This window comes from Drosophila bipectinata, chromosome XR (assembly GCF_030179905.1).
Source record: "Drosophila bipectinata strain 14024-0381.07 chromosome XR, DbipHiC1v2, whole genome shotgun sequence".
Classification (NCBI taxonomy): Eukaryota; Metazoa; Arthropoda; class Insecta; order Diptera; family Drosophilidae; genus Drosophila; species Drosophila bipectinata.
In genome coordinates, this window is record NC_091735.1 from 16,754,940 (window position 1) to 16,773,275 (window position 18,336).

Here is an 18,336-nt window from a genome sequence, read left to right on the forward strand (position 1 = left end):
AAATGTAATTTGATGAATTCCAGTCTCCATCGCTGAAAGCAAGCTATATAGCCAGTTCATAAAATGCTAAAAATCTAGACATTTTCGGATGGTAATTTCATAAAAAGAGCTTGCCAAGATGTGCTAGCTTGTTTTGGAGAGAGTTTGGATTACTAGGCGAATTAAAAATATGAGCAAATACATACTTGGATGGACTTTTAAAAGAAAAACTTACATGTTGCTCATTTTTTCGTTATCGTTGAATGAAACATGCCACATTTCGGTTGTAAGCCAATTAATATTACTTAAAAGAATGGTTAACCGGTTTTTTAATGTTCACGAAGAGGTTCTGGGTCTAATGCCGCTTTTAGAAAAACGAAGCGGAAATAAAATATTAAAATTCAATGCAGTAATCCAAAATATTTCGATTGACCCAAAGTATTTTAATAAAATATTTAAAAACAAAAAAAGGCCCAATTTGGAGAAGTAATGCAATTCTTTGGCTCTCGTTGGGAGATTGGGGTAAAAAATAAATCAAGGAAGATTTCAAAGTTTTAAGGAAGACAAATGTCCCGAGAGGTCCAAAACGCAAAAATAGCCCGTGAACTAAAGACCAAGAAGGAAATGAAAGCACTGGAACTAGAGCACAACATTAACTTACAAATTTTCAATAAGAAAGGGTCTATTTCAATTAGACCCAAGGTATTTTTTAAAAATATTCAAAAACAAATAAGACCCAAAGTGGAGAAGTAAAGCACTTCTTTGGCTCCCGTTGAAGTGGACCCAAGGTAATTCATAAAAATATTTAATGAAGAAGAAATGGAAGCACTGGTAAAAATAGATACAAGACCCAACGTATATTATAAAAATTAAAAAAAAACAAATCAGACCCAAACGGAGAATGGACGGTGAGTTCTTAGCTGCTTGAAAGGCAGCAAGTAACTGATTCTGGCTGGCACAAAACCTCCAGATATAGTGTTCTTCCTCAAAGTATTTGCCGAAAGGTGATCTGCAGCATTTATTATTGGATCATTCTATTAAATTGCCTTTACATGTTCGACTGGCTCCCGGTAGTCTCAGGCTCATGTCACATTTGTTGCAATTTCGTTCGGAGCACACAATGCACGTGCTAAATTTTATTACAAACTTAAAATGTGTTTACAGGATATATAACAATGCTCTTGTTCTTAAATCTTGTTTTATTTAGAACGAAGAAACTTTTAACATTCATTAGATTCATTCATGTAGATTTATTTTTTTATACAATTTTTTTTTTATTTTGCCATAAAATTGGCGCCAAAGTTTAGAACGGTAAACATTTTTGTTGAGTAGAACTTTTAGCTTGTGAGCTAACTATCATTCCCTTTCGTGATTCTATAAATTGGAGAATTTTTTTTAGTTCCAATAAACGTTAGCTAAGAAACTAGGTTTATTTTCTTTAATATGAATTAATATGATACTATACCCAAGGTATATTATAAAAATTAAAAAAAAAATCAGAACCAAAAGGAGAATGGACAATGAGTTGTTAGCTGCTTGGAAGGTAGCAAGTAACTGATTCTGGCTGGCACAAAACCTCCTTATATACCAAACATTTCCAAATTTTTGCATTTTGCAGTACTAGTTTAAATGACAGGAAAAGAAACTTCAACAAACTTTTCAACACTGGTCTAAGTTTCAATAATATAAATTGCAAAGCGACTAAAGAGAGAGTTAATATTAATGTTGGATGTTTGATTATTGGTACAATGCATTTGATTCCCAACTTATTGAAATTAAATTTTGCAATTTGAACTTAACTTAATTAATTTCAATGAAATATAATTTCAATGAATTTCAATAGAATGCCAACGTGACAAAATCATTGTATTTTTTGTACCTTTATTACACTCAACATATTCTTTAACATACTAAAAAAAAAATAGAATCCCTGTGATAGACAGTACAAAAGGTGGCGAACCGCAAGGCTTAGCGTGCGCTTGAAATCACTATATAAATCCGAAGAATTAAACATTTTCTGTGTGGCGGAGCAAATGTGAAGAGTAATTTTGTGTGGAGAGCCTACAGTCTTCCTATAGTGTTGGTAATGAGCACTCATTATCCTATTTTTGTCCAAAAATACTTACATGAAGAGACTTGTGAGACTTATTTAAGATTATATTTAATTAATTTTTCTTATCTAATCATATGGTCTATTGAAATGTATTAATAATTGGCTTTAGGCAAAGCCAAAATGTTCATGTTTGATTATTTTCCTTGTGCGATTCTAATTACAAGGCATTGCGTTGGTCGACTATACCCTGGCACGCGCCAGAATTATCGGTTTCATCTTGCCTTTCCCCTTTTCTTTGCATTTGATGTTCAATTTGCATAAAAGTTACACGCGTTTGTTTGTTGCGTTTAAAGTTAAATTTTTTAAAAAACGTTTAAGTGATAATACCTGGTGATAATAACTATTTCTGGTGAGTAGTGCATATAATGAACTTATTTATTAGCAAGGCCACCAGCACCGACGAGGCATTGGCAGCGTTAGAATTCACCTTAGGCCCGTATGAAGGAAGAATGTGTAAGTATAATATTTATAAATGAAATATAAAAAAATATTTAATACCTATTAATTTTTGCAGACCACCGCAGTGACGAATATATTGAAGCGCGGACCCCTTACCAAATCGTTAAAATATATTTTCGTCGAGGACCTGATCGTCCAGTACAATATTGACGGAGTTAGTGGGAAGAAGAGATTAAAGGCGTTTCCAAATTTTTATGGAGTTTTGATTGGTATGTATTTTAATTAGAAATAATGTAAGCGATATCTAATTTCTGGGTGAAATTCCTTACAGTTTCCTCACGGTATATCACAGGGATTCCTTGGGGTATTTCCTCAATCTCCGACCCTATAAAGTATATACATTCTTCATCAGGATCACCCCCTGAGTTGATATGAGCATGTCCGTCTGTCCGTCTGTCTGTCTGTCTGTTTCTACGCGAACTAGTCTCTCAGTTTAAAAGCTATCGACTTGAAACTTTGCACTTTCTTTCTTTTGCACGCAGTATATAAGTCGGGACCGGGATCGGTCGACTATATCCTATAGCTGCCATATAACTGATTGATCGGAAATGGTATAACTTTGGTGTTTTTAGATTTGAAAGTTCAAATTTGACATGAGAGCTATTTTTGGCAAAACATTACGACATGCTAATAACGTGGTGTTATTAAACTTACTCAAGTCTCATACTTAAGTCTCTATTCAAAAAATATTATAATTTTCACAATCTTCAAGTCGAAAATATTTCCATTTATTATAAACTCATTAAGGTGAGTTTAAATTGCAAAATTTTATTTCAATAAGTTGGACATCAAATTTCCAAAATTTTATTTTGCACCCCAAACTCCCTTTTCTGGACTCCCTTGAAGATGTTGGCAGAGGGCTTCGAAGAACTAGAAGTACTGGGAACATTTTCTATATGTCACAGTCGACCTCTACAAAGAGGTCTGAAAAGACATCGTCTTCCAAATTATTCGAGTTTAGAAACGGAGTTTTCCAAAAAGTTTGTGCAGGTTTAAGCAAAAATTTGGCAGAGAGAAGGTATGCTAATATTCGCTTCGCTGCGGTTTTCTGGGTCCAGTCCCTCTAGAAGGTCTTTAATCCTTTTCATCAATCGGCTCAAACAGGAATAGAGGTGGTCTAGTGCTGTATTTCTTAATGCGGCTTTATAAGTTTTTAATAATATTAATATTAATATTCCCATCTATAAAATTCCACTTTACCAAATAACGCCATTCGATAGCCAAAGGGGATTTAAGGGGGTTAAGGGGCTAAGGGGATTTAGGGGGTTAAGGGGCTAAAGGGATTAAACGGGGTTAAGAGGCTAGGAGGCTTAAATATTTTGTTTTCTTTGGACATTATTTATTATTGGAAGTTGTAATATTGCCCATTCGGGGTTTTATGAGGCATACGTTATGAGGCTTTGTTGGATAAGTTTACGGTGAGAAAAGACGCGTCTGGTTTTTTCAAATAATCCGAAATGCCTCAAGCGCTGTACAGAGCAAAGTGAGTCTTAATGTGCTTTGTCGAAGTGTTTGAATGTACGCATATAGGATTTTCCTGCCAAAATTGTTGGCTGCATTGCTGTAGAAGCCTTGCAGATATTTGATCTTAATAGTTTTCTCTTACAGGCTAGGCTGTATCAATGTAAGGCTGGGTTTGCGTCGTCGATAACCCTTTTGTACGTTTTAAGGATAACGTCCTCTAACATAATCCTAGCATAACATATAACTTTGTATATGCACATATATGTACCTCTTATAGCTAAATGTTCGCCCCATTTTCAGCAGTCTCAATGGAATTGCAGACCTTTTTTATGTCTTCTCATCAAGAAGCCCCTTTTCATTTTGTTATTCCAATTTGGAAGTCCTCGAGTGTACTCGACAAGGCCCGTCGTTCCTCACGGAGAACATCTTTTAGAAAAATCTGTGTAACCTTTCAGAGTCCAAAGAAAATGATTTGAGCCCATTATCAAATCCGAATTTCACTCATGCACGGGCCTAAACAGCGACATAAGAATTAAAAAATCACATCAGGCATCAAGACTATCTGCCTTCGTCTTCGATCTAGATTCTAGACCATGTAGTCCATTAAACCTATGGATTAAACCTCCCACTATTGTGCGAGATCGTTTACAATTGCACGAATAGTTGGTCTCTACTAGTCTCCACTACAAACTGAATTAAATTCTCTTATCTACAGTAGGGATGTGAAAAATATATCAAAATATCGATATATCGATATTTTTTGAGTAAAAATAAATATTTTTATCATAATATATTATTCTACTTATTTATCGAATATCGATTTATTTTAATGATATATTTTTGATATTTCTATTCGCGGCCAATTGTGGAAGTGCATGAAAATCATGAACTAAATTTATTTTTAGGCCTTCCATTCACGTCGTGGGAAAGCGATCCCCTAGGTTTTTGGATCGCACAATCTGAAACATTGCCAGGGCTTTCCAAATTAGCACTGGGGTATCTAATAACGCCAGGTAGTTCTGTGCCGTCGGAGAGGCTGGCCTCCGCCATCAAATGCGTTGTGTGTGACACGAGAAGTCGTATGACAGACCTTCACGTAACTCAAAGAGTATTCCTAAAATCTTTAAAAAATGAATTTTGGTGTTAAATTAAAATGAAAATGATTTTTAAAATAACTTCGACATAAGAATACTAGGCATAAGAAATATTTAGATGTAAAATGTAAAAAGAAGCACTTAATTGAATAATGTTATGATTTTTATAGTTTAGATTAATAAAAAAAAACAAAATGAAAACAAAAAATTTATTTTGGGGATTTAAAAATAAAAAAAATGGTTTTAAAAAAAATATCAAAAATACTCGATATATCGATTTTTTCGGGTGATAAATATTTTATCAAATTAAATATTTTTTAAAAATTTGATATATCATCGATACGATATTTTTTAAATATTTTCACAACCCTAATCTACAGACCTGGGGACTATCTGCCTTCGTCTTCGATCTAGACCATGTAGTCGATTAAACCTATGGACGACCACATTTGTGGGAGATCGTTTACGATCGCACGAATAGTTGGTCTCTATTAGCCTCCACTACAAACTGAATTAAATTCTCCTATCGACAGCATGTAGTCCTGGGGGCAATATATAATAAATTTAATTTTCCTATTTTTAATTTTTAAGAATTTATCATTGGTATTTTTTTTTAAGAATTGTGTTCTTATTCCGCTTGAGAAACACCATAATTTCCCATAAATAAATTTATTTTATTAAAAACAATAAAATAAAAAAAAAAATCGGATTAAATTTGCCACCGAACGCAGAAAAAACATGGTCAAAAAAAAAAATTTAATATTAACCCAATGAGGAGCTAGATGTGGAGTATTCGACTTCCCACTCGCTTCTGATAGAAACATGCCGCAGAGTTAACTTGAAAGCAAAAATTCCCTAAAGCCTTTCATTAATCGTTATCGTTATTTGGTGAAATAGGATTTTTGGTTTTTATCCTTATCTTAATATATGGTCACATTTATTTGATTTAGGCTTCTTTGGTCGGTTTTTTTGTTTAAACCCTTTATTAAAAAGATTCTAGGTGTTTCATGGAATATAAAAAAAAAGGTGCCACCATTTTAAGATTTAAAATTAATTTATATACGGAATTGATATGGGCAATTCCATTGACACGCACGCGACAATCGTACGCGTTTAAAGTGCAATAAAAAAAAGTATTCGTTTTTTTCACCCAATGTTTTCAGTGTTTAAGAGCCTTAATACTGAACTATTTTTGGTAAAAAATTTGAGGGCTGGCGATGAAAGGTTTCTAAGATATTAGCAAACATTTTGTGGAACGCACGCGACAAAAAACGGAAGTGGTTTTTTTTAAGTCCACTCAAGCTCAGAATTCAGCGAATTGTCTTGATATTTTTTAATGCGGTCTTTTACAAAATTAAAGGGACATACATATGTACCTTTCTTTCGATATATGAGCCATTAAAAAATATTAGGTAGTTTATTTTTAAGAAATTAAAGTTTGGAACGTTACGCGACAGAACGCACGCGACAAAAATTTCCCTAGTACCATATCACGTTTAAAACAAGAAAGGAAAGCTAACTTCGGGCGGAGCCGAAGTTGATATACCCTTGCTGTTAAAACCGGATATGTATCGCAAGCATCGGATATAGTTGGCCGATCCTTATGATTACATCATAATAAAACCAATAAACTAAAATAAAAAATCTAAAAAAAGTCCCAAACATCTATCTTCAAAAATACGAAAGTTGATATTTCTACCAAATACCATTTCCGATCGTTCAGTTATATGGCAGCTATAGGATATAGTCAGCCGATCCCAATGAAATTTGGTAGGTTGGATCAACTGGCTAAAAATAAATGGCAGCTATAAGATATAGTCGGCCGATCCTTATGAAATTTGGCATGTCGTAATGTTTTGCCAAAAATAGCTTTCGTGTAAAATTTAAACTCTCTAACTCTAAAAACACCAAAGTTATACCATTTCCGATCAATCAGTTATATGGCAGCTATAGGATATAGTCGGCCGATCCAGGCCGTTCCGACTTACATATATACTGCGTGCAAAAGAAAGAAGGGTGTGTGCAAAGTTTGAAGTCGATAGCTTTAAAACTGAGAGACTAGTTTGCGTAGAAACAGACAGACGGACAGACGGACAGACGGTCAGACGGACAGACGGACATGCTCATATCAACTCAGGAGGTGATCCTGATCAAGAATATATATACTTTATAGGGTCGGAGATGTCTCCTTCACTGCGTTGCACACTTTTGGACAAAATTATAATACCTTCTGCAAGGGTATAACAAGTCCTATGAAAAGAAATCAGTTTTATTATATATAAAAAAAAAAAGAATTACTTATTTTCAATAGTTTCTGATTATATCTCACAAAAAAGTTAATATCAGGCGACTTTAAAAAGCACGCTTTTTAGCAGAAAATGCAGTCTTTGCTGCTTTTGTTGATAATTTTCGATCACATGATAAGTGATGCAATTTATGAAGTCCATAAATACTCGGGACTTTCCTCCATTTTTTATTTAAGACAACATTCTTTGTTGAAATATATAGTAGTTTAACACTATTTATATGTTTTTTTGCGCATTCATAAAATGCATAAGCGTCTTTTAGTACTAAATGTTTGGCTTTTACAACTTTCCAAACTTTCCTTTTAAAAACAGCACCTACTCCATCGACAGCTCCTTTACCATGGGATGCCGCAAAGTAGTTCCATTCGATTTTTTCGCAGCCAAATTATAATTTTTTATGTATTAAAAACATTAACAAGTTCTCACCGTAAAAATATGGAAAAATATTTTTTAGTTTTTGGGCTATAAACTCTGTTTAGAAATAAATTTTCAACCACTTTCAATGATCGACACCGATGTACTGATAACAAATGCTCCAAATACGGAACGCACGCGACATTGAAATTAGCGAAATATAAATTAAGACGTAAGCTAAGATTATGCATTCCTTATCTTCCCGTGTATTTTTTTCTCTTCTCTGTTTCTCTGAGATAGATAAAAACGCATTGGCATAAGCATCTATTTAGAATAATGAATTAAAAAGGAAAGCCATAAAAAATGTAGCGAAATGAAAAAATGTACATATTGAACTTTAGGCCCACCTATTTTGCCATTAGAATATATTTGTGTCTGAAACTGTTTAATATTTAAAAATTTAACTATTTCATAGTTTAAAAAAGTTTATACAATATGGATTTATTATCATTTAATTTTTCGGTCACGGTTGACCTTTCTATGGAATTGCCCATATGCTATATAAGAAAATATTTTGCCAAAGTTTTCACTTTTTGGCGCCAATTAAAAAAAAGTCAAAATCAGCTGACTTTGCTGCTGCGGAAACACTACAGTGTTGCCACCTACAATTTTTGAACAGTTTTTTTAAATGGGGGTATCTAGATTTAATTATTATTAGCTAATTTCTTATAAATTTATATCTATTCTGCATATAAGCTAATTTTGAAGTTTAGAAATGGTGATACTTATTTTTATATCCCAAAAAAAATTTAGATTCTTCTTGAAGAAAAGATTTTAGAAGAAACTAGAAGTCTTACCAAAGAAGACTAATTCAAAAAAGTCACCATACATTAAGACTGAGGCAAAACCCAAACATCCTATTTCACTAACTAACGCCATTTAAAATGCTTTAGGTCGTTAAGTTGGTCTCATTTTATTTAGGATTAATGAGACAATATTGACGTGTGTCAAACATGATACCATTTATTGTGAGTTGTACCGAAAAAGTGGCGTCAAAGTCTGAAAAACAAGACAAAAATTCAAACACGGGAGTTTCTTATGTAAAATTTTTATCTTTTTTGTTAAAATTAATTAATTTTTTTTCAAAAGCTACAACATTTAACTATTGAAAAACGTCGGAAATTTTAAAATCGGAGTAAAATTACCCGTTTAGGAATTTTTATGAGCAAAAATTCCCCTAAATTTTGGGGTTATATCCCCAATCAGTTATATGGCAGCTATAAGATATAGTCGGCCGATCCAGGCCGTTCCGACTTACATATATACTGCGTGCAAAAGAAAGAAGGGTGTGTGCAAAGTTTGAAGTCGATAGCTTTAAAACTGAGAGACTAGTTTGCGTAGAAACAGACAGACGGACAGACGGTCAGACGGACAGACGGACAGACGGACATGCTCATATCAACTCAGGAGGTGATCCTGATCAAGAATATATATACTTTATAGGGTCGGAGATGTCTCCTTCACTGCGTTGCACACTTTTGGACAAAATTATAATACCCTCTGCAAGGGTATAACAAGTCCTATGAAAAGAAATCAGTTTTATTATATGTAAAAAAAAAAGAATTACTTATTTTCAATAGTTTCTGATTATATCTCACAAAAAAGTTAATATCAGGCGACTTTAAAAAGCACGCTTTTTAGCAGAAAATGCAGTCTTTGCTGCTTTTGTTGATAATTTTCGATCACATGATAAGTGATGCAATTTATGAAGTCCATAAATACTCGGGACTTTCCTCCATTTTTTATTTAAGACAACATTCTTTGTTGAAATATATAGTAGTTTAACACTATTTATATGTTTTTTTGCGCATTCATAAAATGCATAAGCGTCTTTTAGTACTAAATGTTTGGCTTTTACAACTTTCCAAACTTTCCTTTTAAAAACAGCACCTACTCCATCGACAGCTCCTTTACCATGGGATGCCGCAAAGTAGTTCCATTCGATTTTTTCGCAGCCAAATTGTAATTTTTTATGTATTAAAAACATTAACAAGTTCTCACCGTAAAAATATGGAAAAATATTTTTTAGTTTTTGGGCTATAAACTCTGTTTAGAAATAAATTTTCAACCACTTTCAATGATCGACACCGATGCACTGATAACAAATGCTCCAAATACGGAACGCACGCGACATTGAAATTAGCGAAATATAAATTAAGACGTAAGCTAAGATTATGCATTCCTTATCTTCCCGTGTATTTTTTTCTCTTCTCTGTTTCTCTGAGATAGATAAAAACGCATTGGCATAAGCATCTATTTAGAATAATGAATTAAAAAGGAAAGCCATAAAAAATGTAGCGAAATGAAAAAATGTACATATTGAACTTTAGGCCCACCTATTTTGCCATTAGAATATATTTGTGTCTGAAACTGTTTAATATTTAAAAATTTAACTATTTCATAGTTTAAAAAAGTTTATACAATATGGATTTATTATCATTTAATTTTTCGGTCACGGTTGACCTTTCTATGGAATTGCCCATATGCTATATAAGAAAATATTTTGCCAAAGTTTTCACTTTTTGGCGCCAATTAAAAAAAAGTCAAAATCAGCTGACTTTGCTGCTGCGGAAACACTACAGTGTTGCCACCTACAATTTTTGAACAGTTTTTTTAAATGGGGGTATCTAGATTTAATTATTATTAGCTAATTTCTTATAAATTTATATCTATTCTGCATATAAGCTAATTTTGAAGTTTAGAAATGGTGATACTTATTTTTATATCCCAAAAAAAATTTAGATTCTTCTTGAAGAAAAGATTTTAGAAGAAACTAGAAGTCTTACCAAAGAAGACTAATTCAAAAAAGTCACCATACATTAAGACTGAGGCAAAACCCAAACATCCTATTTCACTAACTAACGCCATTTAAAATGCTTTAGGTCGTTAAGTTGGTCTCATTTTATTTAGGATTAATGAGACAATATTGACGTGTGTCAAACATGATACCATTTATTGTGAGTTGTACCGAAAAAGTGGCGTCAAAGTCTGAAAAACAAGACAAAAATTCAAACGTGGGAGTTTCTTATGTAAAATTTTTATCTTTTTTGTTAAAATTAATTAATTTTTTTTCAAAAGCTACATTTAACTATTGAAAAACGTCGGAAATTTTAAAATCGGAGTAAAATTACCCGTTTAGGAATTTTTATGAGCAAAAATTCCCCTAAATTTTGGGGTTATATCCCCAATCAGTTATATGGCAGCTATAAGATATAGTCGGCCGATCCGGGCCGTTCCGACTTATATACTGCGTGCAAAGGAAAGAAGGGTGTGTGCAAAGTTTCAAGACGATAGCTTCAAAACTGAGAGACTAGTTCGCGTAGAAACGGACAGACAGACAGACGGACCGACGGACAGACGGACATGCTCATATCAACTCAGGAGGTGATCCTGATCAAGAATATATATACTTTATAGGGTCGGAGATGTCTCCTTCACTGCGTTGCACACTTTTGGACAAAATTATAATACCCTCTGCAAGGGTATAAAAAGGGTATTCTGACGTCGCTTCCATTCACCTGGTTTTCGGCACAGATTTTTTTTCTCTCCCTTCCCTCTATCTACATCTCTCTAATTGTCTCTCTGTCGCGTGCCTCTGCTCCGAAAATATGACGTAGAAGCTGCGAGAATTATTGTCGAAAACCGAAAGCAGGTAGAAGTTTCGTTTCCCTCTTCGTTTCGGACTTGAGTAAACGAAGCCCAATTTGTTTTTGTTTTTCGAACATGTCGCCAGGAAACGTCGGGGTAAGGAATTTTGGTACTGAAGGGCTGCTTTAGTAAATGTAAATGTATTGGTTTCTTATCTGTTCACATCTTATTGCACCGTTTGTCGAAAAAAGAACGCAAGAAGAGGCATTTAATAGAAAGTTGATATATGATATGTATGTATGTGGAAAAAGCTTCATTCGCGTTTGGAGTGGGTTCCGGCGAGGTTCTAGTAAAACAATGGGAACAAATTTGACTGTTTCCATTCTAAATTTTAATTAGAAATTTTCGAGGGTTATTAAAAAATGAGGTATTAATAAATAAAACAAGAAAGGAAACTAACTTCGGGCGGAGCCGAAGTTTATATACCCTTGCAGTTAAAACCGGATATGTATCGCAAACATCGGATATAGTTGGCCGATCCTTATGGGAATATGAATATAAAATCCAATTTATTACAATACTTAATCTAAAAAAAGTCCCAAACTTCTATCTTCAAACATACCAAAGTTGGTATTTTTACCAAAAACCATTTCCGGTCGTTCAGTTATATGGCAGCTATAAGATATAGTCGGCCGATCGTTATGAAATTTGGTAGGTCGGATCAACTGACCGACTGACTGAAAAATATAATCTGTACCAAGTTCCAGCTTTCTATCTTCAAAAACACAAAAGTTGGGTCATTTCCGATCGTTCAGTTATATGGCAGCTATAGGATATAGTCGGCCGATCCCGGCCGTTCCGACTTATATACTGCGTGCAAAGGGAAGAAGGGTGTGTGCAAAGACACCTCGATTGGCCCTGGAGCGAGCCGCACGAGCTCAAAATCTAGTCTCAAAATCTTGCCACTGTTAATTTTGAAAAACTGTTGTTAAATAAATAAGAAAAAACAAACCAAAGCAATTACAAATTAAAAAAATAAAAAACCAAACAAATTAAAATTAAAAATAAAGCCAGTGATTTATTATTTAAAATTGGACAAGCTGGACAGGAAGGACAAAATGGAGAACATGAATCAGAAAATGGACAACGCTAAACGGACAACAGAGGACATGGAGCCCTCTTCCTCGTCGACAATGGATTCCTTTCAAAGGGAGTTGCTACACAACTCGCTTTGGCGGTGAGTCAACAAATTCCACAAAATCTTCATCCCCCTACTTGGGCCGTCATCATAGCCTCTCCCTTCAATCCTCGGACGATTCCTGTCTGGTGGTGTGCGGCAAAAATATTGCTAGGCAAAGCAATCCCCCCTCTGACCCCTCTTTGAAGTCAAAGAGCCCGCCAAATAAAAAAATTAAAACGACACTTGTTGCACACAAGAATATCACATACCCCCATATACACACACAAACACACTCACACACACACTGCAACCTTAACCATTGCGAGGCGGCTCAGTCGCTGCTTAGGCAGGCGGTCAGAGACGAAAGGACACAGGTAGTCCTCATCTCGGAACCATACAGGAGCATCCCAGGAAACGGATGGCTGACAAGCAGCTGCAAGGGTGCGGCTCTGTGGTCAACGGAGACGACTCCACAGGACATTAGGACATCCAGCGAAGGTTTTGTCCGGGCCAAAATAAATGGGGTTACATTTTACAGTTGCTACGCCCCGCCAAGATGGGAAATCTCGCGCTACCAAAGAATGCTACGAAGCCTGGTAGCGGATGCAAGAGGCAGATCGCCTGTGGTCATTGGAGGGGACTTCAACGTCTGGTCCCCGGAGTGGGGAAGCCGAGCACCGAACGAGAGGGGTACCAGTCTACTGGAACACTTTGCGGCACTAGACGTGGTCTTGGCCAATAGAGGCCAAAAGCTGACGTACAGCAAGGCAGGGCGTGGATCTATTATCGACATCACCTTCGTTAGCAGCGCACTAATAAGGAGGTGCAACTGGGAGGTCAGTGATGCTTTTACTTTCAGCGACCACCAGGCCATACACTTTACCCTTGGAGGGGTAAGTAGGAAACGGATTCCCAAGGTGACAGGACCGAAATGGAAGGACTCGCGTTTGGATCGAGAAGCACTCTCGGTAACCCTGCAGACGCTAGACCGGACTTCATCATCCTCCCCGGAGGGAGCAGCGGAAGAACTTTCAGAATCACTATCAGATGCTTGCGACAGTGCCATGCCTAGGAGGAAACCCAGCAGAAGAGGAGCATCAGTATACTAGTGGAACCAGGATATTCAGCAACTAAGGACCGCCTGCCTGCGGGCAAGAAGACGCTTCCAAAGGGCAAGAGGCTCAGAGAACCTAACCACAAGAACGGAGGAGTTCAAGGCAGCTAAGAGGGCCTTGAAACTGGCTATAAAAGCCAGCAAACGGGAATGCTTTCAAAAAATCTGCGACGAGGCGGAGGTGGACCCATGGGGCACAGCCTACAAGGTCGTCATGAAAAGGCTTAAAGGGCAAGAGCACCTAAGACCAACTTGCCCTACACTATTAAGGAAAATAGTGGAGGCTCTGTTCCCGAAGCACCCGCCAAAAAGGGATACTATACCAGCCGATGATGGGGAGCCGTTTACGCCAGTTACGGAGGAGGAGATCCGGAACTACGCAAAAAGGATTAAGGCTAGAAAGACTCAGGACCAGACGGAGTGCCGAATTCCGTCCTGAGGCAGGCCATGCAGGAGAAACCGGAGGTCTTCGCTGAGACCTTCAACAAGTGTCTTCAGCACGGCACTTTTCCAAAAAAGTGGAAGAGGCAGAACCTCATTCTGCTGCCGAAAGGGAACAAGGCGACAGACGACCCATCAGGATTCAGGCCCATATGTCTCCTAGACACGGTAGGGAAAGTCCTCGAGATGGCCATAGCTACTCGCGTCTCGAAATTCGCTGAGGCAAAAGGAACGCTCTCGGTCAGCCAGTACGGTTTCCGGAAGGCGCGCTCCACGGTGGACGCCATCAACGCCTTGACCGACACGGCGGAAGCAGCCATCGCGGGAACTCGGTGGAAATGAGGAGATAAGGAGTATTGCGCGATGGTAACACTAGACATCCGCAACGCCTTCAACTCGGCTAAATGAACACGTATCCAACGAGCCTTGTTCTTGGCAGGCACTCCTATTAGGTAGATACCTACAACTAATATCATCCAGCTACCTTTCAGATAGGACACTGCTGTACGACACGGACGAAGGACCAAAATCCTATGAGGTGACTGCGGGGGTGCCGCAGGGATCGGTCCTCGGGCCACTTCTTTGGAACATCATGTACGACGAAGTACTCAGGATCGAACTACCGACAGGATGCAAACTCATCGGCTTCGCGGACGACCTGGCGCTGCTCGTGGTGGCGAAGGAAATCAAGGACGTGGAAACCAATGCGAGTGAAGCAATACGAAGGATATCAACCTGGATGACTGACTCTGGATTGGACCTAGCAGCACATAAAACGGAGGCAGTTCTCTTCACGAGCAGGAAGAAGGTGGAGTACATTACCATCCAGGTGGGCAACTGTTGCATCACCTCAAAGGAGGCAATTAAATACCTAGGGGTAAGGCTGGACAACAGGTTGTCCTACGGAGCGCACGTGGAGTACTCCACCATAAAAGCTGCAAGGATCCAAGGCGCACTCTCAAGGATGCTGCCAAACGCGGGAGGCTCAAAGGAAAGCAGGAGACGCCTTTTAGCCAGTGTCGTCACGTCGGTCTTGCTGTACGCTGCGCCGATATGGGCTGCGTCAGTCAGAAGACATCAGGGGCTTAAGAAAAAGCTAGGGGCATCGTACCGACTAGCGGCCCTACGAGTCATATCCGGATTTAGAACCATATCCGAGGAAGCCGCCCTCGTTCTAGCCGGAATGATTCCCATCGATATTCTGGCTAATGAAGCGGAGGAAATTTACGCAGCCAATCGGCAACGGGGAAGGAACTCATCCCGAGAGGCCATTAAGACGTCAGCCCGACAAGCGGCATTATCCTCATGGCAAGAGAGGTGGGACGCAACGACCAAAGGTAGATGGACGCACAGGCTAATACCAAACATCCAGGAGTGGATCGGAAGGAATAACGGTCAGGTTAGTTACCAGCTTACCCAGTTTCTTACAGGTCACGGGGGGTACAGAAAATACCTCTATAGATTCGGACACGACGAGAGTCCAATGTGCCCCAACTGCCCAGGAGCAGACGAGGACCCAGAGCACATCTTATACAATTGTAGGAAATATCGTGCCACCGTCGGATCGCTACCAGATCCAGAGCAGCTCGTGGAATTCATGTGTAGCTCACAGGAGCAATGGAACTGGGTAAGCCAGTTGATAGCTTATACACAGGGCGACTTAAGAAGACTCGAAAATGAACGTCGCTTAAGGGAGAATGCCTAGATTAGGCAACCCTTCCCCGCGAAGTAATACTTGGCAGTGGTACCGCGGGGTCTTTGGTGTGTGCGGGGGTGTCTTTAGTACGTAGGCGCCGGCTAGACATGCCGGTGAATCGTGCATGCTTTTGGTACGGGCCAATAGTATCTAGGATAGATTTTCACCTCAATGGCGCAATCCAAAAAAGAAAAAAAAAAAAAACTTTCTTCTGGCGTGGCTTTGGCGCCTGAAATTGGCGCCAACTTTTGCACCCATACCAACACGGCAACAGCTCCTGCTTTCCCTACACTTTCATTGGATGCTGACTCCGTTTTTTCTACACCCACAACTACACCTGCCACTATGCAGCCACGCACACACACACACACGCATTGCTCCCTGTCACCGAACTTCTCCCTTGGCTCTGATTTTAGCAGGGAGAAAACATTAACACACACAACCAAGACAATGGATCCTGCTTTCCCCACACAGGCAATGGATGCCGCTTTCAGCCACTTTGCACAACAACAAAAACAACAACAGCATCTGCAACCACAACCACGACCACGCAAACTCTTAGGGAAATTAGGGGGGTCCATACAACACAATAATAGCACTATCACCCAGGTGGCAATGACAACAGCTCCTTCTGCTGATTATATCCCACCTGCCGCATCACATAAAAGCAATAAACGCCTCTTATCGTCATCACCAAATTCTATTACCGGGGACAACAAGCGAGTCTTTAGGGATGAGACTCTGGCTAATCAGCTGACTCCTACCTATTGTGACAATAAAATACTAGGATCTACTCAAAATACTGTAAAAAAAGATGTAAAATCGCCAGTAAAAATTCAATCCGTCGAGCTGCTGAGAAACTTTTTCTCGCAGCTGAAGGATAAAGATACAAAACCGCCCCCCTCAAATGCATCCCATGATGTGGCTCAAATGCTGCCACCAAAAGCCCCTAAATCCACATATAGTCTCGTGTTGCAGCAGGAGCCTGGTGATTCAACGCTCACCAAAAATTCCAAATCTGTTTCTAGCGTTCATCCAGGAAATGCTGATTCGATAAAACCCGCCTCGCCAAGAGCCAGTGAATCTAGCTCTGTTGACATGCCCCCTGTATCTCTAAATGTCAAAGCCATGATCCACACCTCCCCTGACCGTCTCCGTATGACCACACAACAGCCGTCTCCGTATGATCCTAAAAGGACTCCTGCCTTCAAGAGCCTCTTTGCCCAAAAATTATACACGGAGCGTCAGAAGGATAGGGCTGAGGCCAATAGACCAAAAAGCAACGGGGATAGGGAAGGGGTCCGGAAGGATAATGACGACAACAACAACATAAACAGCTATAGTAGCAACAACAACATTGATAAAGCATCATTAGCGCTAGCCCCTCGTTTTGTTTCTTGCAAACCTCCAGTCCCGCTAATGTCCTTGTCTTTTGACAAACTTAATCCCATTGCCTTGGCCCAATGCCATAGGTGCCAGAAGTTTGGGCATACGAAGGAAACATGCAGACGAGCTTTTGTTTGCATGAAGTGTGCAGGGCAACACCCCACTACAGCCTGTTTTAAGCCAAGGTACAAGCCCCCCCCTTTGTTGCAATTGTGGGGGTCGTCACATAAGCGCTTACAAAGGGTGCAGGGTTTTTCAGGAGGCGAAAAGGAAACTGGCCCAGGGCACTTATCGTACGGGTGCTCCTTCCAATAGTCAACAGAGTTATCGTACAGAAAAAAATGTGGTCCCCTTTCAGCGCCGACACCAACCTAATGCGCAACACAATCAAAAACATCACAGCCACAGCAAAAATTACTGGAATATCCTCCAGAGTGATGAAATGTCCCCTGAAGCACATCCTCCTGCCAGTCAACAGTCCAATAGGGATTTGCTTTTTCATAGCTCTTCAAATGAACGTAGGAATCCTTTCACCCAGCGGCAACATAAATCCTCAAATTCTAGGCCAAGGATGGCCCAGCCTACTTTGGATCATAGACGAGGCAGTAATAACTCTTTCAGGCGGCAAAGACATAACAATAACCATGCCCCAAAGCAACAGCGATCTAATCCGGCGGAAGCACATCTGGCTCGCTTCCAGGATAAGCTCAAGGATGAGCATAAGCAACGGAAGGACCTCCCTAGTCGGCAGCAGTGCCAGCACCCGGAGCAGTGGGACCAATGGCAACAAAGGCTTCTGGCTGTAGAGGAGCAGCAAAGACAGGCCAATAATGAAGACAGGGAACGTATTAAGAAAGTCTTGCAGAAAGTAGAGGAACTTGGGAAAGCTTTTAATAAAATGATTGATTCGCTTAATAAAATCGTTACAGCATTTGATACCTCGGAATTGTCATTTAATAATACGAAAATGCGAAGCATCTGCAATTCTGTTGAGATGGAATCTCTCGATGAAGAGGACTCCCTGGTTCAGCTCCTTGATGCCAATGACGCCTACTATAGATAGGCCAGCTTCGTGCTGTGCTGCCCTTTTCTTATGCTGATT

At 38.9% G+C, this 18,336-nt stretch overlaps 1 protein-coding gene across 1 annotated transcript; it reads left to right on the forward strand.

The window, feature by feature from the left end:
- Positions 1-12,535: 12,535 nt before the first annotated feature.
- Positions 12,536-14,150, forward strand: LOC138925642 (uncharacterized). Its single transcript, XM_070276506.1, has 3 exons — positions 12,536-12,654; positions 12,998-13,490; positions 13,725-14,150. Exons 1-3 carry the CDS (start codon positions 12,536-12,538, stop codon positions 14,148-14,150), a joined length of 1,038 nt encoding a protein of 345 aa, XP_070132607.1.
- Positions 14,151-18,336: the final 4,186 nt, after the last annotated feature.